The 24,316-nt window shown below is 35.6% G+C and overlaps 1 protein-coding gene across 1 annotated transcript in view; it reads right to left on the bottom strand.

The window, feature by feature from the left end:
* The window catches only part of LOC103096772 (mucin-12-like), a 238,391-nt gene extending 222,602 nt beyond the window's left edge, over window positions 1–15,789 (bottom strand). The window contains exon 1 of the mRNA XM_056800624.1: window positions 15,410–15,789. Within this exon, the coding sequence (XP_056656602.1) occupies window positions 15,410–15,676 (267 nt within the window). The 5' untranslated portion in view covers window positions 15,677–15,789. The remainder of the gene's footprint in view (window positions 1–15,409) is intronic.
* Between the last annotated feature and the right edge of the window lie 8,527 nt (window positions 15,790–24,316).

Below are 24,316 nucleotides of genomic sequence, written 5' to 3'. Positions count from 1 at the left end.
ATATGCTTACCCTGAAACCTCAAAAAAATGAAGCTAATCTTAACTGCCTTTTGAGTAGGACCTCTAATCTCTTTATCCCACTCTACCTCTCCCTTCCCTCGTTTCCCAGGGGATCTTTCTTTCTTTCTCATCCCTTAATTTTTTTATATTATCCCATCATAATCAGTTCATACCTGTGCCTTCTGTCTATGTATATTCCTCCTAACTGTCTTAATAATGATGAAGTTTTAGGAGTAAAAGGTATCATCTTCCCACATAGGAATGTAAACAGTTTAACTATATATACCATAAAAAGGTAAACAGGAAAAGGAAATCTTATTGAATTCCCTATGATTTCTTTTTCCTGTTTACCTTTTTATGCTTCTCTTGAGTATTTATTATATTTGAACATCAGACTTTCTTTTTTCCCAGTCTATTGCCTTATTTTATTTTATTTTATTTTATTTTTGGACAATTGTATTTAATTAGTCAATTTAGAACATTATTCTTGGTTACAAGAACCATATTCTTTTCCTCCCCCCTTCCCGTAACCGACACACAATTCCACTGGGTTTTTCATGTGTCCTTGGTCAAAACTTATTTTCATGTTGTTTGGACATCAAACTTCTATTCATGAGGAATACTTGAAAGTCTTCTCATTAATTATCCATTTTTTCCTGAAGGATTATACAGGCATTCCTCTCATATTATCTTATTATTTTTTGATGTCTCATGGAATCATTAGCTTCCACTAGCCCAATTCTAATTTTTAAGCAATTATTTTCTTCAGTGACCTTTTACACCTTCTTCATCAAGTTCTACTTTTTTTAGGAGTTGTTCTATTCATTAAGTTTTTGTACATTCCTTTCCATTTCTTGTGCTTTCTTTACCAAGCCGTTATTGTTTTTTATGATGCTTTTACATCACTCTCATTTCTTTTCAAAATTTTCCCTCTGCCTCCCTTATTTAATTTTAAAAATCCTTTCCAAGCTCTTCCAAGAAGTCTTTTGGGGGATGACACCAATTAAATAGTTGAGACTTTGGATTTAGCTGTTTTGACATTGCTGTATTCTTTGGAGTTTTTATTTTGATCTTCCCTGTCACCACAGTAACTTTTGGAAATCAAGTTTTTATTGTTTATGTTTGCTCATTTTTCTAGCCTTTTTCTTGACTTTTTACTATATGTTAAAATTGGACTTTGCTCTTGGAGTAGAGGACGAACTGCTTCAAGCTTCAAGTTTTTCATGCTTTTGTTTTCAGAGTCAATCATTACAAACCAGTAAGTTTTCAGTTCTCCCAAGATTGCAGAATTTGAGGGATGTGGTCACTGCTCTGATGACCAATAATCTTGTCTATGAGTTACCACAAGTACTGTTTTCTGCCCTAGAATTTTGACCAAGGTCCCTGTTCCCCTTGAAACCACAAGCTCTAGTGTGCAATTACTCCTCCATACCTTGGAAATGCAACCCAGACCTGTTACTCAGATCCCTATATAGTCAATTACAGCAGAGTCCTGCATCCAGTGCCAGCAAAGAGTCCCATCTAATCTCCATCTGACTAGTTATCTAACCCCTTTGCCACCTTTGGCTAAGAGTTCTGTAAGTTGTAGGGACTCAGTGACCCCAAGGCCAGTGCTAGAGTGTCAAGGCATGCTCAGCATCAGACTGACTCTTTTCTTACTCCAAAGAGTCAGACCTTTCCTGCCAACCTTCTGATCACCTTGGATAGGAAAATTATTTCACCCTATTCTTTTGTTAGGTCTGCCACTCCAGAATTCATTTTGAGACATTATTTTAAAGTTCATCTGAGTTCTTGCCTTTGGTTTGCCATGCCATCTTGGTTCTGCCTCTTTGTCCCTTTTAATTCTTGTAAATTACAATGTATTCATTTTCTATGTAAAATCCTAGAATGTGATTGATTTGTTTTTGTTAATTTTTAAGTTTGAACCAAATTCTCACCCTCCTTCTTTCCCTTCCTTTCCCCCTCACCTCCCCTTTCCCTGAGACAGCTAGCAATCTGATATAGATTTTAAATGTGTGATAATATAAACACCTGTCCTTATTAGTCATTTTGTGAAAGAGAACTCAAACAAATAAAAGTGAAGAAATAAATTGAAATACAGTTTCCATTCAGACCCCATCAGTTTTTTCTTTGGAGGCAGTTGGTATTTTTCATCTGAGTCCTTGAGAATTTTCTTGGATCACATCATTACCTAGAATAGCTAAGTCATTCATAAATGTTCATCATCTAATATTACTGTTACTATGTACAATGTTCTCCTTGTTCTGCTCATTTCACTTTGCATTAGTTCATGTAGGTCTTTCTAGGTTTTTCTTAAATCATCCTGCTCATTACTTCTTATAGCACAATAGTATTCCATTTCAATCATATACCACTACTTGCTCAGCCATTCCCCACTTGATGGACATTCTGAGGGAGCCATTTTGGAAGACCAAAAGGAAATGCAGAGGAAAGTATAGGTGGGCAAGAAAGTGAAGCATAAATACATGTAAAGTATGTATGCTATATTTATATCTCTATATATGTATACACACATATATAGTAGTACAAAATAGAGATTCATAGTTTCATTGAAAATACTTTTTTGTGTTCTGTTCTTTGTATGGAAATGCTCTTTTGGAAGATGTTTAAGTTCAAAATTAAAAAGTTTTACTTAAAAAAGCAAAAATCACTGAATAGAACCATGCTCAAAGGGCCATAAAACTATGTATATACCCTTTGACCCAAAAACAGTATCCCAAAGACATCAGAAATAAAGGAAAAGGGCCCACCTGAACCAAAATATTTTAACAGCTCTCTTTGTAGTGGCAAAGAATTGGAAACTGGAGGGTTATCCATCATTTGGAGAATGGATGAACAAGTTGTAGTATATGGTTGTAATGGAATACTATTGCACCATAAGAAATGAGGAACAGGATAAGTACAGAAAAACCGAAAAACCTGGAAAGAGACATATGAAGGGATGCAAAGTGAGGTGAGCAGAACCAGGAGAACAATGAATACAGTAATAGAAATGTTGCATGATAATCAACTGTGAAAGACTAAACCATTATTTGCAAAACAAATTCCTACAAGGGACATGTGACAAAAAAATGCTATCCAAAGTCAAAAAAGGAACTGTTGGAATTAGATACAGATCAAAGCATGCCACCTGTAATGTGTCTTTTATCACAACATGAGCAATATAGAAATATGTATTGTAAAAAGTACTGGTAATAATATATAACAGACTATTTCTACTTCTGGGAGGTGGGGGGAAGGCAGGGAGGGAAGAAACTGGAATTTTAAAATGTCAGAAAACAATTGTCAAAGTTGTTTCTACATGTAATTGTGAACTTTAGATTACTCCACCCTACTTAGTCTAACAAAAACAGGTGTGTCTACACCCATACTTAAGGATTAAGTATTTAGGAGGATGGCCTATGACAGACATGTGCTAGCAAATGACAAATCAGAAACAACTGACAGACCCCTGGGCTGTCCTAAGTCAAGCTTAAGCTACCACTGGTATGTGTAAGACGCAGGAAAGTGATGTAAAAACCATCTATATATTTCACGTCACTTCCTCTCTCTGGCCTCTTTGGTGGCAGAGAGGTGGCTGGCTTAGCGTGCTGAGCGTTTCGGCATCTTGGGTGGTGGCTGCTATTGTCTGGGTTTAGCAGTTAGTGAGTTTTCCTTGATACCATACTGGAGGAAGCTGAGTAGCCTAGTTCAGGTGAGGCATCTTTACTGAGCTCTATCAGAGTTTAAGCTGATTCTTTCTCCTTTACCTTTCAAACACTACCCTCTTAGAAAGCCACTAATCTTCTTCAGGGACCTCATGGTGGAGGACTTTGAACTCTCCTTGACACTGGCAAGGTGGGAGAAATCCTACACCTTTTCCCTCTCCCCTCTTCTTAATTAAACTACCATAAATTAAAAACCGGCCTTGGGTATTTTATTTGGGATATTCCCTGGCAACTAAAAATAATTTAGATTAGGTCACAACCCTAAAATTATCCTTACATAATTAAAAAAAATTTAAAGCAATACTCATTGAAACTATCTGTTGCTGGTTAAAACAGAGAGGTCAATCAAGTTTGTTGGTACATATTAGGTATGTTATTAGGTATTATAGATACATTGGTAATATTAGCTATATTAGATATACTATGAATTTTAAAACTATTCCATCCTAATCAGACCATTCTATAGAAGATCTGATTTAGCTATTTCCTGATCAATAACAATGGAGATACTTGTAATAACAGAATCAGGTCTTGGAAAACCCACATTCTCCACCCTACTCAGTTTAACAAGATTTTGAAAGGTCTGCATCAATCTCAAGATTAAATTATCTGAGAAGATGGCCTTCAACAGACGTGTGCAAAAAAAAAAAAAGGACAGACCTCTGGGATGTCCTAAGGCAAGCTAAGTCCTCATTGGTACAGATGAGATGCAGAAAAATGATGTAAAAACATCCATATAAGGCACATCAGTTTCTACCTCTCTCTCTTTCCCTGGAGAGATGACTCTGTCTGGCAGTGTGCTAAGCGTTCCAACATCTTGGAGTGTTGGATGGTGAGTTTGCCCTGGAGCTGATTTCAGGTTCGGGCATCTTAGCTAAGCCTCTTTGGAGGTCAAGCTGATTCTTTCCTCCTTCACACTCAAACCCTTACTTTCTAGATCTCTTATCTTCCTTCCCGGTATTAACCTCTTCCTTCCTCCTTCTTAAAATCTTCTCTACTATATCAATTAAATCACCCTAAAATTTGGCAGCTGACTTGGGTATTTTATTACTTGGGATTTCCCTTGACGGCCACTTAAATTTAGATTTTTTTCAATCTCAACCATAATTTCACCCTTTACAACACAACATAGTAAAGCAAACAGAGAAGCACAATGCTTCATGAATCTAGACTTTAACTACTGAGTACAGGTCTACTATTTGATTTTTAAAATTCTGAGAAAACTGGAAAGCAGTCTGTCAGAAGCACAGTACAGACTTAAATCTCTTACCATATGCTAAGCAGAAAAGTTCCAAATGACTTAGAGGAGTAGGAAAAAATTACCTTTCTGATCTATGAATAGAAAAATAGTTCCTGACCTAATCTTATCCTTGATCAAATAAGGGACAGAACAGATCACAGAAGATAGTCTACAACTTTCATTACATAGCATTTAAAAGGGTTTTTGCACAAACAAAACTAATATAGTTAAAACTAGAATAGAAACAGGTATGTGGGAGGAAACATTTGCAGCAAGTTTATCTGAAAACCAGGATACATAAGGAGTTGATTGAAATGGCTAAATGTGTAGGAATAAGAAGAATTCCTCAGAAGATAAATGGTCACAGGATATGCCCAGGCAGTTTTCAAAGGAAGAATTGAAAGCTTGCAAGACATATGAAAAAAGTGCTCCAAATCATTGAGAGAAATGCAAATTAAAATAACTTTGAGAATCCCCCTCACGCTCATCAGATTGGCAAAGATGACAAAAAGGGAAAATGACAATTTTTGGGAAGCAATTGGAGGTGTGGGAAAAGAGATCATTAGAATATTTAGCTGACAGAACTATGAATAGATCTAGTCATTCTAGAAAGCAATGTGGAACCATGATTAATAAATCACCAAAATGTGCATGCCTTTTGACTCAGCACTATTACTACCATGTCTATACTCCCAAAATGATCAAGGAAAGAGAAAAAAGACCCACATAAATAAAAATATTTTATAGCAGCTCTTTTCATAGTAGCAAAATATTGGATTAGCTAAACAAATATTCCCATTGGGGAATGGCTACACATCTTATGGTATATGAATATAATGGAATATTATTACACCCTATGAAATGAAAAAAGAAATGTTTTCAGAAAAAAATGGCAAGACATATGAACTGATGTAGAGGGAAGTGAACAATAGTAGGAAAACAATTCATGAAATAAAGTTATAGAGAAAAACAACTTTGAAAAACTTGAGAACTCTGGCCAATGTATGACTAACCATGAATATAGAGGACAGAAGCTGAAGTCCATGCTACCCATCTCTCTCTTTTTTTTTTTAAACCCTTACCTTCCGTCTTGTGGTTTTTTAAAAGTTTTTTAAAACCCTTACCTTCCGCCAATACACAGTATTGACTCCAAGGCAGAAGAGTGGTAAGGGCTAGGCAATGGGGGTCAAGTGACTTGCCCTGGGTCACACAGCTAGGAAGTGGCTGAGGTCAGATTTGAACCTAGGACCTCCCATCTCTAGGCATGGCTCTCAAACCACTAAGATACCCAGCTGCCCCCTATGCTACCCATCTCTTGTCAGAAAGGAGACAGGCTCAATATTAAAGAGATATGGTCACTGAAGGATTTTGATTTGTTTGACTATGTCCATTTTTACAAAGGTTTTCTTTTCTCTTATTTACTGATGAGGTCGGTAGAATAGGATGGAGAAAAAACAATTAAAATAATAAAACCAATTTTTAAAAAATCCAATACTTTGACTATAGTACAGGCTTTACTGAACCTTTTTTTTAAGTAGCACACCCGATCTACAATAACTCCTTATCTCTCTAGCCAGCCGTCCACCTTCTCAAATACCTATACAATCCTTGAAATTTAGGAATATGTGCAAACATATACACCTACACAATGCATATCCCCTTTTGCCCATACAGAGACATATATCAGCAAATTCACACATAGGGAAAGCATTCAAAATCAACAAACAGTCTTTCTCACTCCTTATACACAGTCTAATGATTCACAGGAGGTACAGGAAGAATCTTTACAACATGGTTTGGTCCAGAAACACAATTTTGCTTAGAAATTTTTCCCCAGGATACTGGGGTCTTTGCTGTAAGACAGAAGCCTTTGGCAGCTGCTAGTTTGGCAAAGAAACTCTCCCCACTGCTACCTCTAAATTTAAATTGTTATTTTTATGGAGATCTATTTTTATATCATCATCATTTTACAATAACTTTATTTCTCTCACCCCCAGGAATCTTTTATAACAGAATTTGAGAGCACACAAGAGGCGCTGACATAGGCAGAGAAATGGGTCTGAGACACAGAGAAACAGAGATGGAGAGGAAGCAAGACACAGAGTCCGAGAGAGGGGAAGAAACAGAGAAAGAGAGAATAGAGAGAAGGGGAGAGGAAGGGATAGAAGGAGATGGAGGGAGATGGAGAGAGACAGAGAGAAAGGAAGAGGCAGAGAGGCATTGAGAAAAAGAGGGAGACAGAGACAGAGGCAGGGATGGAGAGGAAATAAGAAACGGGGGGAGTTGAGAAGCTAATTATGAGCTCTTTGAGGGCAGAGGCTATTTTTGCCTTCCCTTCTATGTTCCATATTTAGTTTGGTGTCTGGCACAAAGTATGCACCTAATAAATGCTTGCTGGCTAATTGAGAGGTGATAGCTAGTGAACACTAAGAAAACAGGGAATTAAGAGAGGCTTTAAGAGCAAGGGACCATCCAGGCTGAGAAAGCTCATATGGTACTTCCCCTCAAAGGCCACCAGGCGGCACGTTGGATAGTGTTAAGATTTGGAGTTAGAAAGAGACAAGTTTGAATTCATCCTCAGACATTATCTGTATGATTCTAGGGAAAACACAGCCTCGGTTTCCTTATCTAGCCTTAGACACTTCCTACCTGTGTGATCTTGGGCAAGTCACTTAACCCCATTTGCCTAGCTCTTACCTCTCTTCTGACTTGGAACCAGAACTTGATATGGATTCTAAGAAGGAAGGTAAGGTCTGTTTGTTTTTTAAAGGTAAGTGGCAGAGCTAGGCTTGAGCCCAGATGTTCTTACTCCAAGCCCAGGTCTCTTGCTTTTTTATGCGATTCCTTTTAGGTACTAATGAGGAGGAAGAACGGAATAGACATTTATGTAGCATCTTCCCTGTGCCCTGGCACTTCACAAATATCTCGTTTAATCCTAACAGCAACCTATGGAGGTGGGCACTGTTATTATTATTATCTTCACTTTACAGATGAGGAAACTGAGGCAAACAGAAGGGTAGTTATTTGCCCAAGGTCATCCAGCTAGTAATGTCTAAGCTTGAATTTAACTCAATTATCCTTGACTCTAAGCCCAGTGTTCAATCCACTATACCTCCTCCTGGTCTCAAAGCAAACACATAGTCTTTTGTCTTTCCAGTCTAAGATACATTATTTTTTAATTTTAAAAAAGTTTAATTTTTTATTTTAAAAGTTTCATTAACACTTTTTAAATTGCAGTACATTCTCACTTCCCAATGAGAATTCTCCCTCTGCCCTTGTCTGTTTACAAAGCAATCAATGCATTGTCCATGCCTGATAGTATATGCCTTGTTTAGCACCTACAGACTATCACCAAGAAGTGGGAGTCACACATGCTTCAGTTCTCTGAAGTCATGATTATTCCTTACATTAATCAGAAGGAAAAAAAGAAATAAACATTTCTATAACACTATTAAGTCAGCCACTAAGCACTTTACAAGTGATTTCTCATTTGATCTTCATAATAACACTATAGTTATCTACATGTTATAGTTTTATTTGGCATTTAACAGAAATTGAGGCAAACAGAGGTTACATGACTTGTACATAGCTATTAAGTGTCTGAGGTTGGATTAGAATTCAAGTCTTCATGACTTGTGCAATATGGTACCATCTAGCTTCCTCCATCAGTTCCAATTCTCTTTCCACTGTAAAAAAAAAATCTGAATCAGATAGCTGTTGATATTACAAAATATTCTAGAAATCAATAGATGGTGCTAATAAGAATATGAAGAAATTGGAAAGAGTATATATTATATGTATTGTGGGGGGGAAGATATTCAGAAAGTGTGGCAGGAAAATGATCTGGAATTGGCAATAGGTAGCCAGAGTCCATCACTCTTCTAGTGATTTCTGGAGATTAGGCACATTGCCCATTAGAATGAGCTTCAGGAAAAGTGATATAGTCCTAAGGCAATGATTCCAAATCTTTAAAGTATGAAGATTAGGGGGCAGCTAGGTGGCTCAGTAAACTGAGAACCAGTCCTAGAGACTAAGAGGTCCTAAGTTCAGAACTGGTCCCAAACACTTTCTAGCCATGAGACCCTGGGTATGTCACTTAATTTTGCCCAGCCCTTACCACTCTTCTGCCTTGGAATTAATACACAGTATTAAGACAGAAGGTAATAGTTTTTAAAAATAAAATAAAGTATGAAGACTCCTACTTAATATCCCAAAACATCCATAATCATCAAACTGAGACTAATCATTGGGAATATGCCTATTCACAAAAATTCAGTAACACTATAAAATGAATTTGTATTTCTTAATCACAAAACACACGCATGTTTTGTTTACAAAAAATGGCAATGTATGATGTCTACAAGGATTCTTTAAACCCCTGCATAACTCTGAGGTTCCTAAATTGAGCCATGGTTCACAGGTTGAAATCTGTTGGCCTAGGGACAATCAAGTTTCGTTCAAAATAAGAAGCTACAATCAAAATTAAGGATTTGAGGAGATGCACTCAACAAACTTTACTCACTGTGCTAATGATTCTTAGAATGAGGGAAAGACTAGATAGAAATGAGAGAAAGGACAAGGCAAGAGACCTAGGGCAATAAAGGGAAAGTTTGGGAGGAGGTTTGATTAAATTCAACAAGCCTTTATTAAGGGCCCACTCTGTGTTAGATATTGTACTAGGTATAGGGGATACAAAGACATAAAAGAAAAACAAAAAGCTCCCTGACTTCAAGGGTTTATATTCTACTAGGGGAAACAATAGATATATAATTAACAAGCAAATATATGTATCTAGTACATGATACAAATGTACAGATGTATACATTGTGACTCGATACATAACATTGCTTATGTTATCATTTTATGCTTCATTCATAGATATATATATATATACACACACAAAGAGTGTGAGTGTGTATGATTGGGGTAGAAGTTGTTGTTCCCCATCAGCATACAGACAATATTAAGATTCCAGAGCTCTATCCTTCTGTTGGCTTCATGCCTGTAAGTTTTCTCTTGGCACCTTCACTCCTCTCTTCAGGAGGAGCTATGATGTTCTTTTAAATCGATTTAGGGCAAGATAATGTGAAGAGAAATTACCAGAGTCTAAGACCCCTTCTCACTCACTCAACTCCTCACCAAAACACTTATAAACTGGCTTATCCCATGCTCACGACAATCTGGATTCACTTATTTCTCTTTGCTTTGGGGAGAGATATTATAATAATAATAAGTATCAAAAAATATTTTGTTCCACTTGAGCTTCCAGCAACTAGAAAGAAAATTTATTTTTATTCTTTCTTCCTCTATCCCTGGCTGATTAGTGTTTGCCTCATCTATATTTAATCCTTCAGATTCACAATGAATGATATCTTAGAGAAACTGGTTTCTTTTAAAAACATGCCCAAAAAATGAAAAATGTCCCTCAATTGGGGAATAGCTGAACAAATTGTGGTTTCTGATGGTGATGGAATGCTATTGTGCTGAAAGGAATGATGAACTAGAGGATTTTAATGTGAACTGGGAGAATCTCTAGGAACTGATGCAGAGTGAAATGAGCAGAACCAAAACAACATCCGTACACAGAAAATGAAACATTACAATGCAATAGACTTTGCTAATACAAGACAATCCTAAGGGACTTATGAGAAAAAAACACCATAGAGAGAAAGAACTGTGGGAATAGAAACACAAGAAAAACAAATAGCTTATCATTTGTTAATATGGATATATGAGGTGGGGGGTTTGTTTTAAAAGACTGCTCTATTGCACAAATGAATAATATGTAAATAGGTATGTGATACCATTTGCATAACCCAGTGGAAGAGCTTATTGGATCCGGGATGGGGGAGGGTAGAGGGGAGGGAAAGAAAATGAAATATGTAAACATGGAAAAACATATTAAAATTTTTTTCAAATATTCCAAGTACAGAAAGTGAACAACTTGTAGAGAAATTAAGATATAGAGGATGTGTGTATATAAATACTGGGTGTACAGGCAAAACACTAGAGTCAAAGTGATGTCAGAGATATGGAAGTAGGAATGTCACCTGCTACATTCTCAGCACCAGGAATAGTTAAAGTTAGTCTGACATCCATTCTTTGTGGCTTTTTCATACCTTGATGGTAGCTCAGTGGTACAGTATATAGAGAGCTCTGATTCTCAAATCGGAACTCACTAGCTTGTATGACCTGGGGCGAGTCACTTACATTTTGCCTCAAGTTTCTTCAATTGTAAAAATGGGATATAACAGCACCCATTTCCAACAGTTCTTTCTCTGGAGGTGGATAAGCACTCCCCATCATAAGTCCTTCAGGACTGTCCCAGATCATTGCATTGCTGAGAATATGGGATGTAATCTTTAAATACTGTACTAAACAAAAGAATTTATATTTATCCTAAAGGGATTAGCCCTTGGACTGGTAGATTAGATTAGAAACAGAGTAATTTGGAATAAGAACTGGTTTTGAAGAGAAAAAAATATGCTGATTTAAGATGGTGACAGGATAATGTATGGCAGACTTCCTTAATACTCATAGTTGCAAGGTGATGGCCAATCTGCATTGGTAAGAGAGAGCTTCCCATGAACTCAGAAGAAAGAGAGAGAGGGAGAGGGACAAATAGAAAGAGCCAGAAACAGAGAGATAGAGGAAGGAAGAAGAGAGAGACACAGAGGCAGTGAGAGAGAGCAGAAAACCCAACAGGCAACTGGAAATGAGGATGACAGGTGAGGGCTAGATTTCAGTAATAAACAGAGAAAAAGGAACTGAAGAGTTCTATGGGGAAGTTTAGAAAAGAAAGCACTAAAATTTGGGGAATAGACACAAGGAAAGAGAAAGAGAAGCTAATGGAAAGGTAGTGTGCCCATATTCAGTTTGGAGGTGGGGGACTTGAGTTGAAATACCAGTTCTGCTACTTACTAGCTATGTAACCTTAGGTAATCTTTCTGAGACTCAGTTTCTTCACTGGTGAAGTAAAGATGATGAACTAGGGGGCCTCTAACATTCCTTCCAGCTCCATATGTATGATCCTACAATCTTTGTCATTATAACATAGTCAAAGATCAAAAATCAGTTCTCTTCATAAAGTTCCCTAGTCGCCTAATTCTAATCCAATGTCCTTTCTATAATACTATAAATTATTAGAAGACAAGAAATAGAATATCATATATGAGGAACAGTAAGAATGACAATTTGGCTAGGATACAGTGTACATAGAGGGCAGTAATCTGCAAGGTTGGAAAGGTGGTTAAGAACCAGATTGGGGCATGTTTTAAATGTCAAGAAAAGGAGTTTATATTTTATTCTCTAAGAAAAAACCACTTTGGCATCCTTGTGAAGAATATATTGGAATGGGGAGTCACAAGGCAGGTAATTCAATTAGGAAAATATTCCCATGGTCTAGGCAAGAAGAAATTAAGGAATAAATAAGCATGGGGTCCTTGGGAGTGAAGAGAAGGAGAAAGATGTTAGAAATGGTATGGAGATACAAATAACAAGATTTGGCAACTGAGTAGTATGTAGCTGAACAGTCAAGAGTTAAGAATGACACTAAGGTTGTGAGCCTGGCCAACTGGAAGGATGGTGACACCCTTGACAGAAATAGGGAAATTTAGAGGAGGGTTAGGCTTTGGGAGAAAGAGCATCATGTTTAATAACATGCACATAACTGTCAGTCAAAAAAAAAATCCTTGCCGAACTCTTGAATGGATTCCTGTTTCATTTCCTCAGAGTAAATATGGTGCCTTCTATTTTCTCCTATCCCACATCTGAGCAGTGAGAAAAATAGGTGATAGCATGGCAAGTCTGAGTGCCGTAAGATTTAGAAATGTGGTCTATTCTCCCTTCAACTCTCATACAACCATTTAAAGAACACAAGGGCCCTACTAGCCAGTTTATAAATTTATCCATCCAACCTCCTCCCTTAGTGCCAAAACATCTGACCTTACCTGAATTTAGAGGATCCAGGCCACTGAATTAAATGTAGGGGAAAAAATGAGCACCATACAAATGCCCTGTGTTCTTCCTTTTTCCTTAGATCCCTTCCACCCCCAAACTTTCAAGACCCTGACAATATATATTTCAGTGTATACGCTTATCATTTAGAACTGGAAAGAGCCTTAGAGATCATCTAGTCTAATCCCCTTATTTTATAGATAGGGAATATAATTTTCATTTTATTTATATTTGTTTTATAGATTTTTATATATGTATATATTTATTTTTATTTATTTTATAGATATGGAGACTACTGGTTAGAGTTCTGAGCTGAAATTGATACAGGCCTCATCAGATGGTTATGATCTATGTGATCCTAGGCAAGTCAATTAACCTTTCTCAGACTTTGTTCCCTCATCTAGAAAATGGGGATAATAATAGTAACTGGTCCTTAGGGTTGTGGTGAGGAATGAATAAGATAACATATGTAAAATGCTATTCATATCTTAATCAACTATATGTGTTAGCTATTAATACTAATATACCAGGAACTAGGCCTTATGACTATTATCTAACTTGATCCAACCCTGGGAGGTCGGTGCCATTATTCCCATTTTATAGATGAGGAAACTGAGACAAACTGAAGTTTAGTGACTTGCCCAGGGTCACTCAAGCTAGCCAAATCTTCCTGACTGCAGGCTCTATCCACTGTTCCACCCAGCCATCTGGGTATATCACCAATGATGATGATGATGCCCACTTAGGTGAACTGAATTTCCTAAGGTTATACTGAAGCAGAACTAGAATTTGAATCCAGTTTCAATAATTCCAGATCTAGCAATTCTTTGTTAGCACTAGTTGATTGTTCTAAAGAAAAGCTAGTCAGTAGAAAGAATAGCAATGAATGCTTTTCCCCCCTATCACTAGAGGAATTTTTTTTTTACCCTAGGAGTAAATCCATTTTGATGGAAGTAAAATTTGACCTCAGTACCCATTCTTCACCTTCCTTTTTTGTTTCCCCTTCTCCCCTAATCCTAAATTTCCAGCCAGTCTCTACCCTCTTCTTGCCCAAACGTGCAAAATGCCATACTCTATTACAAATGCCTGATGATTCTTAGTGTTCTTTGTCATTAGGTTCTTCATATTTTGACCAAAGACAGAGCCTTAAGTAAAAGAAAAAGAGTTGAATTTCCAGTATCAACAGACAAGGCGGGCAATTATTTATTTATTTATTTGTTTTTTATGTAAAAGACCTTCTCTGGTTTTTCTGAAATCCTATCAGAGTTTGAGCTGCCTAAGCATATGGGACTGGAAATGCTCCAGATAGGGGAGAGTCTATCTCTTGCTCTAAGTTGCAAAAGAGCCAGTTTCACCCACAAAGATATCCTGAGATGAGAAAAGCCCTGCCTCAGAGTAGAAGTTGGGATCCTCCACCCCAGGCTGAGATAAATTAGGGGTTTAGTTGACTGGAATGTCTTGAGCTCCTAGAAAAGCCTTGAATTTGATATAATTAACTGGTATTGAGATTTCTTTTTGCTGTATTTCTGACCTAAAGATGGTCAGACACTTAAAATCCTTCTAATTCTTCTAAGAGATGGAAGTCATTAATCAAAGGGCCTTTCTCTCTACCATTGTTCCAACTGTTTCTGTTTGTACCTTAGTTTTACTTTCTCCAGTCTAGCACAGTATCTTGATTACATAAGAATGGCTTTTAGAATGTTAAATTAAATTTACTATTGAATAACTCATTGAATCCTGAGCACCTTGTGAAGCAGTCAGTATTGTGATTATCCCTGTTTCATAGATGAGGATAGCAAAATGAAGAAACAGAGAGGCCAACAAACTTGCTAGAGTAGAGGTTGCATAGTTGGTGCCCACAGCTGGACCTTAAATTTGGATCCTCTGATTCCAGGTCAGTCTTCTTTCCTACCAAACTGCTTCAAGGAGCTTGAACTCAAACCAGTTCATGTTACTGCTTTTTAACTGCCCTCGATAAAGTTTTGTAGGGAAAGAAAATGATGAAAGCAAACTTCTAGAACCATTTCTGTGTTTCATCTAGGTTGACTCTTTCAGGTTCACCATGGAATATGTGGCAAAGAATATCACAGAAAAGGAATGTTATAGTTGCAATTTGTACCAAGAGACATTGAGGCGTTCTTAGAGCCATCAAATTGTTGAGGTAAATATTATTAAAATGTTTATTTACTAACTAATGATAGAAATTAATGAATGCATGAAATTAAAATCTGTGTCCTTTGATGTATAGGTGAGGTTGGCTAGGATCTTACAGAATCAAATGAAATTTGTCATCTGGAAGCACAACAAAGGAAACCTTTGAAAAGAAATCTGCCCACATATAAAACTGTCAATCTTCCTTCTCTCCTGCCTACTCCAAATACTGTGGTTCCCATAAGACAGCTTTTGATTGTTATTAAAAACAACTCCAAGACCATTTAACTAAATACTTTTTTTGAAATCAGAAATCTCCCCATTTTCCACCTACCTCTTTGGCTCGAGCTAGTTGAGATTGTTCAATTCTATTTATCACTGCCTTCACTGAGTCAGGTATTTGAATCTCATACGGTTTGTCCATAGGCTTCAAAAACAGTTCTAGTTCTGACTCTTCATTTTTATCTTGAAAGGGTGTAAGTCTTTGTTTTCTACTCTCTCTCCTCGGTGATTTAGACTTTCCTGGAATATTCTCTGGTTTTGTCTCTAAAGATGTGTCAGAATCTGAACTATCTTTTGTGGTATGCACTTGGATATACATATTTAATATCTGGGATATTTTTTTCTTCTTTCCTTAAAGAATATAGGCAAATGTCAGTAGAAAGAACCACTAGGCAATAAGCAAGGATCTGTTCTGCTCCTAGACGTTCCCTACTGATGATAAAACTGGTTGCTAACTATAGAGTTCCAATCCAGATGATGTCAGAATGGATTTTCTATGGCACTGTCCTTTATTCAATAAGTGGTCAATGCGTGCCTTCTAAATGTAGAGAATTGTGCTAGACATTTCATATGTGGCACTGCTAGAAGGGATAGAGAGGGTAAGGAAGAATGATCCAAAAAGAAGCAAATATAAAAGAAAAGTACATGAGTTTCACCCCCAAGGAATTGGATAAAATATAATTATTATAATTCAAGTCACATTCTAGGTTCTCTTTACCTCCTCCTAGAGATCTGAATAGGAATGTATATCTCATCTCTGGTTAATATGATTAAAAAAGAGAGAAGAAAACCAAACCACAAACATTAAAAATGAAAAGTGTATATGTTCCACCATTGAAGATGAAATCAAAACAATTATTAGGAGTTATTTTGCCCAATTATATGCCAACAGATTTAACAATGTAAGTGAAATTGAAGAATATCTATAAAATATTAACTGTCAACTATCAGAGGAGGGAATAGAATTCCTAAATAAACCTATTTTTATGAAAATTGAATAAAAATAAATTGACTTTCTAAGGAAAAAGTATCAGGACCACATGGATTTACAAATGAATCCTACCAAACATTTAAAGATCAACTAATTCCAATATCAAATAAATTATTTTAAATAATAGGTAAAGAAGGAGTTCTACCAAACTCCTTTTAGGAAAAAGTATTATATCGTTACCTAAATCAGGAAAAGCAAAAACAGAGAAAGAAAATTATAGATCAATTTAATGAATGAATATGGATACAAAAATCCTAAATAAAATATTAGCTAGAAGACTACAACAATATATCACAGTGACTACTGTTTCCAAAAATGGAATGCAAGAATGATTTTAAAAAGGGAAACTATAAAATATAATCAATCCTTATCAATAACAAAAATTAACAAAAATCATGTAAGTATTGTTACAATTAAAATTATTTTGAGAGAATGATTTGGATAATAAATGTTAGTTTGTTGATTATATAAGTTTACTGATTAGGCCAGCATCATCATTCAGGCAGATCAAAAGTAAATATATTTTCAGGAGTTCATTATTCAGCCCTCTCTAGAATATCCCAAGACATCTCTAATTGATAAATAGCTTATTAGGAGGTAGTCCATCACGCTATCCACTCCTCCTAATACTCATTGCATGGAGAACACATACACAGGAAAAGAATCCTTCTTTCTTTCATTTATTAATTAACCAAATTTTGTTAAAAGGGAAAACATTCTTTGGGAGTCCTAAAGACAAAGAAAATGCAGAAAGTAGTCAACATATACAGTAATTATAGGAATTGATTCAGGTCTTCCTGATCCAGGGCTCTAACATAGGAATTAATGCAGTACATATAAAAAAAGTGTTCACATTATATTATATTAATAGATTCAGAAAAAGCCTTTGACATTCCTATTAAAAACACTGGGAAGCATAGATATAAATGAATTTTTTCTTTAATTGATAAGAAACATCTACCTAACACCATCAGCAAGTATTATTTATAATGGTGATAAACTAGGAGCTTTTCCAACAAGATCAGAACTGAAATAAGGATGCCCATTATAACCAATATTATTCAATATCTTATTAGAACTGCTATGAATAACAATAAGAGGAGAAAAAGAAACTGAAGGAATTAGAGTGGACAGAGTTAATAAAACTATCTCTTTTGCATACAATATGATGGTTGGTATCTGTGGGAAATCCTTGAGATTCACTAAGTAGTTAGATGAAACTAGCAATAATTTTATTTTTTAAATTTTTATCTTTATTCTATTCCAATAACAAATTTACACGTTTTCCAAAGTTCCATAATTCATATTGTCTCCCTCCCCTCTTACTTCCCCCTCTCCCAGAGTTGACAAGCAATTCCACTGAATTGTACATGTATTATCACTCAAAACATTTCTATATTATTCATTCATATATATATGTATATATATAAAGCCTTGCAAGAAGAGGTAAAAGTAGATACTTCCTTTAAAGTAACCCCAGAAAGATTAAAATATCTAAGGGTATTATACCTTCTAAAACAAAACCAGAAACTATATAAACATAATTATCAAATGCTTTTTACACAAAGACAGATTTAAATTACTGGAGAAATACTAATTATTCATGGGCGGAGTGAGCCAATATAATTAAAATGACAGTCCTACTTAATCTATTTATTGAATATCATCTCCATTAAATTACCAAAAATTATTTTATTCAGTTATGATAATAATAATAAAATTCATTTAGAACAAGTATATCAAAGGAATTAATGAAAAATGTGTAAAGGAAGGAGGTCTAGCAGTACCAGATTTTAAACTATAACAAAGTAGTAATTAACAAAACTATCTGGTACTGGCTAAGAAATAGAAAGGTAGATTAGTAGAACAGATATACAACAAATAGTAGTAAAAGAGCATATATGATAACTTTATATTTGATGAAAGTATAGATCCAAATTTGGGGATAAGAGCTCACTATTTGGTAAAAACGAATGGATCAATTGGAAAGTAGTTTGGGAGAAACTCAGTATAGACGAATATCCTACACCATTCATTATAAAAGATCAAGGGGGCATCTGGGTGGCTCAGTGGATTGAGAGTCAGGCCCAGAGATGGAAGGTCCTGGGTTCAAATCTGGCCTCAGACACTTCCTACTTGTGTGACCCTGGACAAGTCACTTAACCCCCATTGCCTAGCCCTTACCACTCTTCTTCTGCCTTAGAACCAATACCTGGTATTGATTCTAAGATGGGAGGTAAGGGTTAAAAAAAAAAGTCAAAATGGATACATGAAATTTTGATGATCTTACCTATCTTACCTTATCATACTACCTATAAGGTTAATGAACAGAAGAGGAATTTATGTCTAAAGAAAAGATAGAGAGCATTATGAGATGCAATGATCTGAATCCTGACTGACTATCCACTTCCAAAGAAAGAACTGTTAAAGTCATATTTTACATCATTTTTGGTTTTAATTTTGGCTCTTGGTTATATATGTCTTTGTTCTTACAACAATGACCAATATAGAAATGTGTTTTGCATGACAATAAAAAATGAAAAATAAAACAGAGAGAATTTTGTCACATTTGTAAGATTATGAACCATTACCCAATAGAAAATTGGTCCAAAAATATGAATGGTTTTTGGATGAAGAAATCAGATCCATATATGTATATATGTGTATATATATGTATATATATACACACATTCAAAAATACTGTAAATGATTACACATTAGAGAAATGCAAATCAAAACAATACTGAAATATCAGCTCACACCTTTCAGATTGGCTAAAACAATAAAAGGGCAAAGTAAGAAATGTTGGAAGAGATGTAGAAAAATGGAGACACTAATAAAGTATTGCTGGAACTGTGAACCAATCCAACCATTTTGGAGAGTGGTTTGGAATTATGCCTAGAGAGTTATAAAAATGTGTGTACCTTTAGACCCAGCAGTACTTAAGTCTGTTTCCCAAGGAGATCAAGGGGGAAAAAAAATAAAGAACTTATATGTTCTAGAATATTTGTAACAACTCTATGGTGGCACAAACTGGAAATCAAGGGGATGGTCATCAATTGGTGAATGACTAAACAAATTGTGGTCTACAGTTGTGATGGAATATTATTGCACCTTCAGAAATGATAAGCAGGTTAATTTTTTTAAACTTGAAAAGATCTATATGAAATCACAAAGAGCAATTTTAGTAGAATTAAGAGAACATTAATATACAGCTACAAAATTAGTCCACCCCCAGAGAAAGAACTGATACATACAAAAATGAAAGACATAATTTATATACACTTTTTTTTGGTCAGATGAAGTCTTCTATAGTGCCATGATGGGAAGGAGCAGTCAGATATTTAGGAATTTTAATGTAACCAATAAACAAATTAACTTTTTTTAAATGAAAGAGAATCTTAGGGCTATAAGATTAGTATTAAGGTAGCTAAAGTACAGAATGAAAGGGTGAACAAATGAATGAGTGAAATAACATTTATTGGCTTCTGAGTCACATGGCCAACAAAATGAAGAACCAGCCATTTTCTCAGATCTTCATGATCTCTCAAACGTCTCAAAAATAAGAACCCTTAAGAAATTAATTAAGTGTAGCTGTCTCCCTAGGCTAAGACACCAAGAATGCTAAGAAAATAATAGCCTCATGAATTAACAACAGAGAAAGCTAATTCCTCATCCCTGGTGTACTCATTCAGCACCCACTTCCATAGAAGCTCCCACTTTCTACAATGCTTCAAAATGTGTCCCACAAACTTATGTTCTGGGATCCTTTCAGAAATCTCTGAATTAGGGCTTTATTAAAAGTCAAACCTTTAAACAAAAATAGAAGAGAAGTAGATCATATACATTTCATGGTTATGAGTAAAAGATATTAACTAAATAAAGGACAGGGAAATTACAAAAGACAAAATAGATAATTTTGAATACATGGTTCTGAAAAGATTGTATACAAAGAAAATTAATGCATCAAAGGTAAGAGAAGCAATTCAATAGGAGAAATATCTCTATCAGCTTTCTCAGATGAGCATTTGTATCCAAGATAAATAGATAATTATATATGCATATAATCAAAGAATACAAACAGTTCTCAAAAGAATTTTAACTCTTTGCAGCCATATGAAAACATGCTGCAAATCACTATTAAGAAGAGAAAAGAAGAAAAACATTCTGAGCTTTTACCTTACACTCAGCAAATGGACAAAAGATAGTAATGCTGTATCTTTATGGGAAGACAGGCACAGTAGTTCATTATTAGGAAAGCTATGAAATTAATACAAATATTTTGGAAAGCAATTTGAAACTTATAAATGAAATGAATAAAATGATTTTTAAGTTTATTTATTTATTTAGAATATTTTTCTATGGTTACATGATTCATGTTCTTTCCCTTTACTCTTCCCTTCCCTCTTCCTGAGCTGATGACCAATTCCACTGAGTTTCTATATTATTAATATTTGCACTAGGGTGGATCGTTTAGAGTCTACATCCCCAATCATATCCCCATCAAACTATGTGATGAATCATGTGTTTTTCTTCTGCATTTCTGCTCTCACAGTTCTTTCTCTGGATGTGGATAGTATCTTTCTCATAAGTCCCTCAGGATTGTCCTGGATCATTTCAGTGCTACTAGTTGAGAAGTCCATTACAATTGATTGTGCCACAGTATATCAATTTAAGCGTTGGGATTTTTTTTCTTTTTTTTTAATTTTATAATATTTTATTTGATCATTTCCAAGCATTATTCAATAAAGACAAAGATCATTTTTTTTTCTCCCCCCCAACCCCCAAAGCCGACACGTGATTCCACTGGGTATCACATGTGTTCTTGATTCGAACCCATTGCCATGTTGTTAATATTTGCATTAGAGTGTTCGTTTAGAGTCTCTCCTCTATCATGTCCCCTCAACCGCTGTAGTCAGGCAGTTGCTTTTCCTCAGTGTTTCTACTCCCACAGTTTATCCTCTGCTTATGAATAGTGTTTTTTCTCCTAGATCCCTGCAGATTGTTCAGGGACATTACACCACCACTAATGGAGAAGTCCATTACGTTCGATTATACCACAGTGTATCAGTCTCTGTGTACAATGTTCTCCTGGTTCTGCTCCTCTCGCTCTGCATCACTTCCTGGAGGTCGTTCCAGTCTCCATGGAATTCCTATACTTTATTATTCCTTTGAGCACAATAGTATTCCATCACCAACATATACCACAATTTGTTCAGCCATTCCCCAATTGATGGGCATCCCCTCGTTTTCCAATTTTTGGCTACCACAAAGAGCGCAGCTATGAATATTCTTGTACAAGTCTTTTTCTCCATTATCTCTTTGAGGTACAGAACCAGCAGTGCTATGGCTGGATCAAAGGGCAGACAGTCTTTTATCGCCCTTTGGGCATAGTTCCAAATTGCCCTCCAGAATGGTTGGATCAGTTCACAACTCCACCAGCAATGAATTAATGTCCCTCCTTTGCCACATCCCCTCCAGCATTCATTACTTTCCTTTGCTATCATGTTAGCCAATCTGCTAGGTGTGACGTGATACCTCAGAGTTGTTTTGATTTGCATCTCTCTGATTATAAGAGATTTAGAACACTTCTTCATGTGCTTATTAGTAGTTTTGATTTCTTTATCTGAGAACTGACTATCCATGTCCCTTGCCCATTTATCAATTGGAGAATGGCTTGATTTTTTGTACAATTGATTTAGCTCTTTATAAATTTGAGTAATTAAACCTTTGTCAGAAGTTTCTATGAAGATTTTTTTCCCAGTTTGTTGTTTCCCTTCTGATTTTAGTTACATTGGTTTTGTTTGTACAAAAGCATTTTAATTTGATGTAGTCAAAATTATTTATTTTACATTTTGTGATTCTTTCTATGTCTTGATTGGTTTTAAAGTCTTTCCCCTCCCAAAGGTCTGACATGTATACTATTCTGTGTTTACCCAATTTACTTATGGTTTCCTTCTTTATGTTTAAGTCATTTAATTTTTGAATTTAAATTTTGAATTTATCTTGGTATAGGGTGTGAGGTGTTGATCTATTCCTAGTCTCTCCCACATTGTCTTCCAATTTTCCCAGCAGTTTTTGTCAAATAGTGGATTTTTGTCCCAAAAGCTGGGATCTTTGGGTTTATCGTATACTGTCTTGCTGAGGTCGCTTGCCCCCAGTCTATTCCACTGATCCTCCTTTCTGTCTCTTAGCCAGTAACAAATTGTTTTGATGACTGCTGCTTTGTAATATAGTTTAAGGTCTGGGACTGCAAGGCCCCCATCATTTGTGTCTTTTTTTCATTATTTCCCAGGATATCCTTGATCTTTTGTTATTCCAAATGAACTTTGTTATGTTTTTTCCTAATCCGTAAAGAAATTTTTTGGGAGTTCAATGGGTATGGCACTAAATAGATAAATAAGTTTGGGTAGGATGGTCATTTTTATTATATTGGCTCATCCTATCCATGAGCAGTTAGTTTTTCCAATTGCTCAAGTCTAGTTTTAGTTGTGTGGAGAGTGTTTTGTAGTTGTGTTCATATAGTTCCTGTGTTTGTCTTGGGAGATAGATTCCTAGGTATTTTATTTTGTCTAAGGTGATTTTGAATGGGATTTCTCTTTCTAGTTTTTGCTGCTGAGCTGTGTTGGAAATATATAGAAATGCTGATGACTTATGCGGGTTTATTTTGTATCCTGCAACTTTGCTAAAGTTGTTGATTATTTCAATTAGCTTTTTGGTTGAACCTCTAGGATTCTTTAAGTAGACCATCATGTCATCTGCAAAGAGTGATAACTTGGTCTCCTCCTTGCCTATTTTGATGCCTTCAATTTCTTTTTCTTCTCTAATTGCTACTGCTAGTGTTTCTAGTACAATGTCAAATAGTAGGGGTGATAATGGGCATCCTTGTTTCACTCCTGATCTTATTGGGAATGCGTCTAGTTTATCCCCATTGCAGATGATATTAGCTGATGGTTTTAGATATATACTGTTTATTATTTTTAGGAAAGACCCTTCTATTCCTATGCTTTGTAGTGTTTTTAATAGGAATGGGTGTTGTATTTTATCAAAGGTTTTTTCTGCATCTATTGAGATAATCATGTGGTTTTTGTTGGTTTGCTTGTTGATGTGGTCAATTATGTGGATGGTTTTCCTAATATTGAACCAACCCTGCATCCCTGGTATAAATACTACTTGATCATGGTGGATGACCCTTCTGATCACTTGCTGGAGTCTTTTTGCTAGTATCCTATTTAAGATTTTTGCACCTATATTCATTAGGGAGATTGGTCTATAGTTTTCTTTCTCTGTTTTTGACCTGCCTGGTTTTGGAATCAGTACCATGTTTTTGTCATAAAAGGAGTTTGGTAGAACTCCCTCTTTGCTTATTATGTCAAATAGTTTGTATAATATTGGGATTAACTGTTCTCTGAATGTTTGATAGAATTCACTGGTGAATCCATCAGGCCCTGGGAATTTTTTCTTAGGAAGTTCTTTGATGGCTTGTTGGATTTCATTTTCTGATATGGGATTATTTAAGAATTCTATTTCTTCTTCTGTTAGTCTAGGCAGTTTGTATTTTGGTATATATTCATCCATATCACTTAAATTGGTGTATTTATTGCCATATAATTGGGCAAAGTAATTTTTAATGATTGCCTTAATTTCCTCTTCATTGGAGGTGCTGTCCCCCTTTTCATCTTTGATGCTGTTAATTTGCTTTTCTTCCTTCCTTTTTTTAATTAGATTGACCAGTACTTTGTCTATTTTGTTTGTTTTTTCAAAGTACCAGCTTCTTGTCTTATTTATTAAATCAATAGTTCTATCACTTTCTATTTTATTAATTTCTCCCTTAATTTTTAGGATTTCTAGTTTGGTTTTCTGCTGGGGTTTTTTAATTTGATCGCTTTCGAGTTTTTTTATTTGCATTTCCAATTGATTGATCTCTGCTCTCCCTGGTTTGTTAATACAAGCATTCAGGGATATGAA

Source organism: Monodelphis domestica, chromosome 5 (genome assembly GCF_027887165.1).
Source record: "Monodelphis domestica isolate mMonDom1 chromosome 5, mMonDom1.pri, whole genome shotgun sequence".
Lineage (NCBI taxonomy): Eukaryota > Metazoa > Chordata > Mammalia > Didelphimorphia > Didelphidae > Monodelphis > Monodelphis domestica.
The sequence above is the reverse complement of the archived record's forward strand: the minus strand, read 5'-3'. Positions and strand labels throughout refer to the sequence as shown.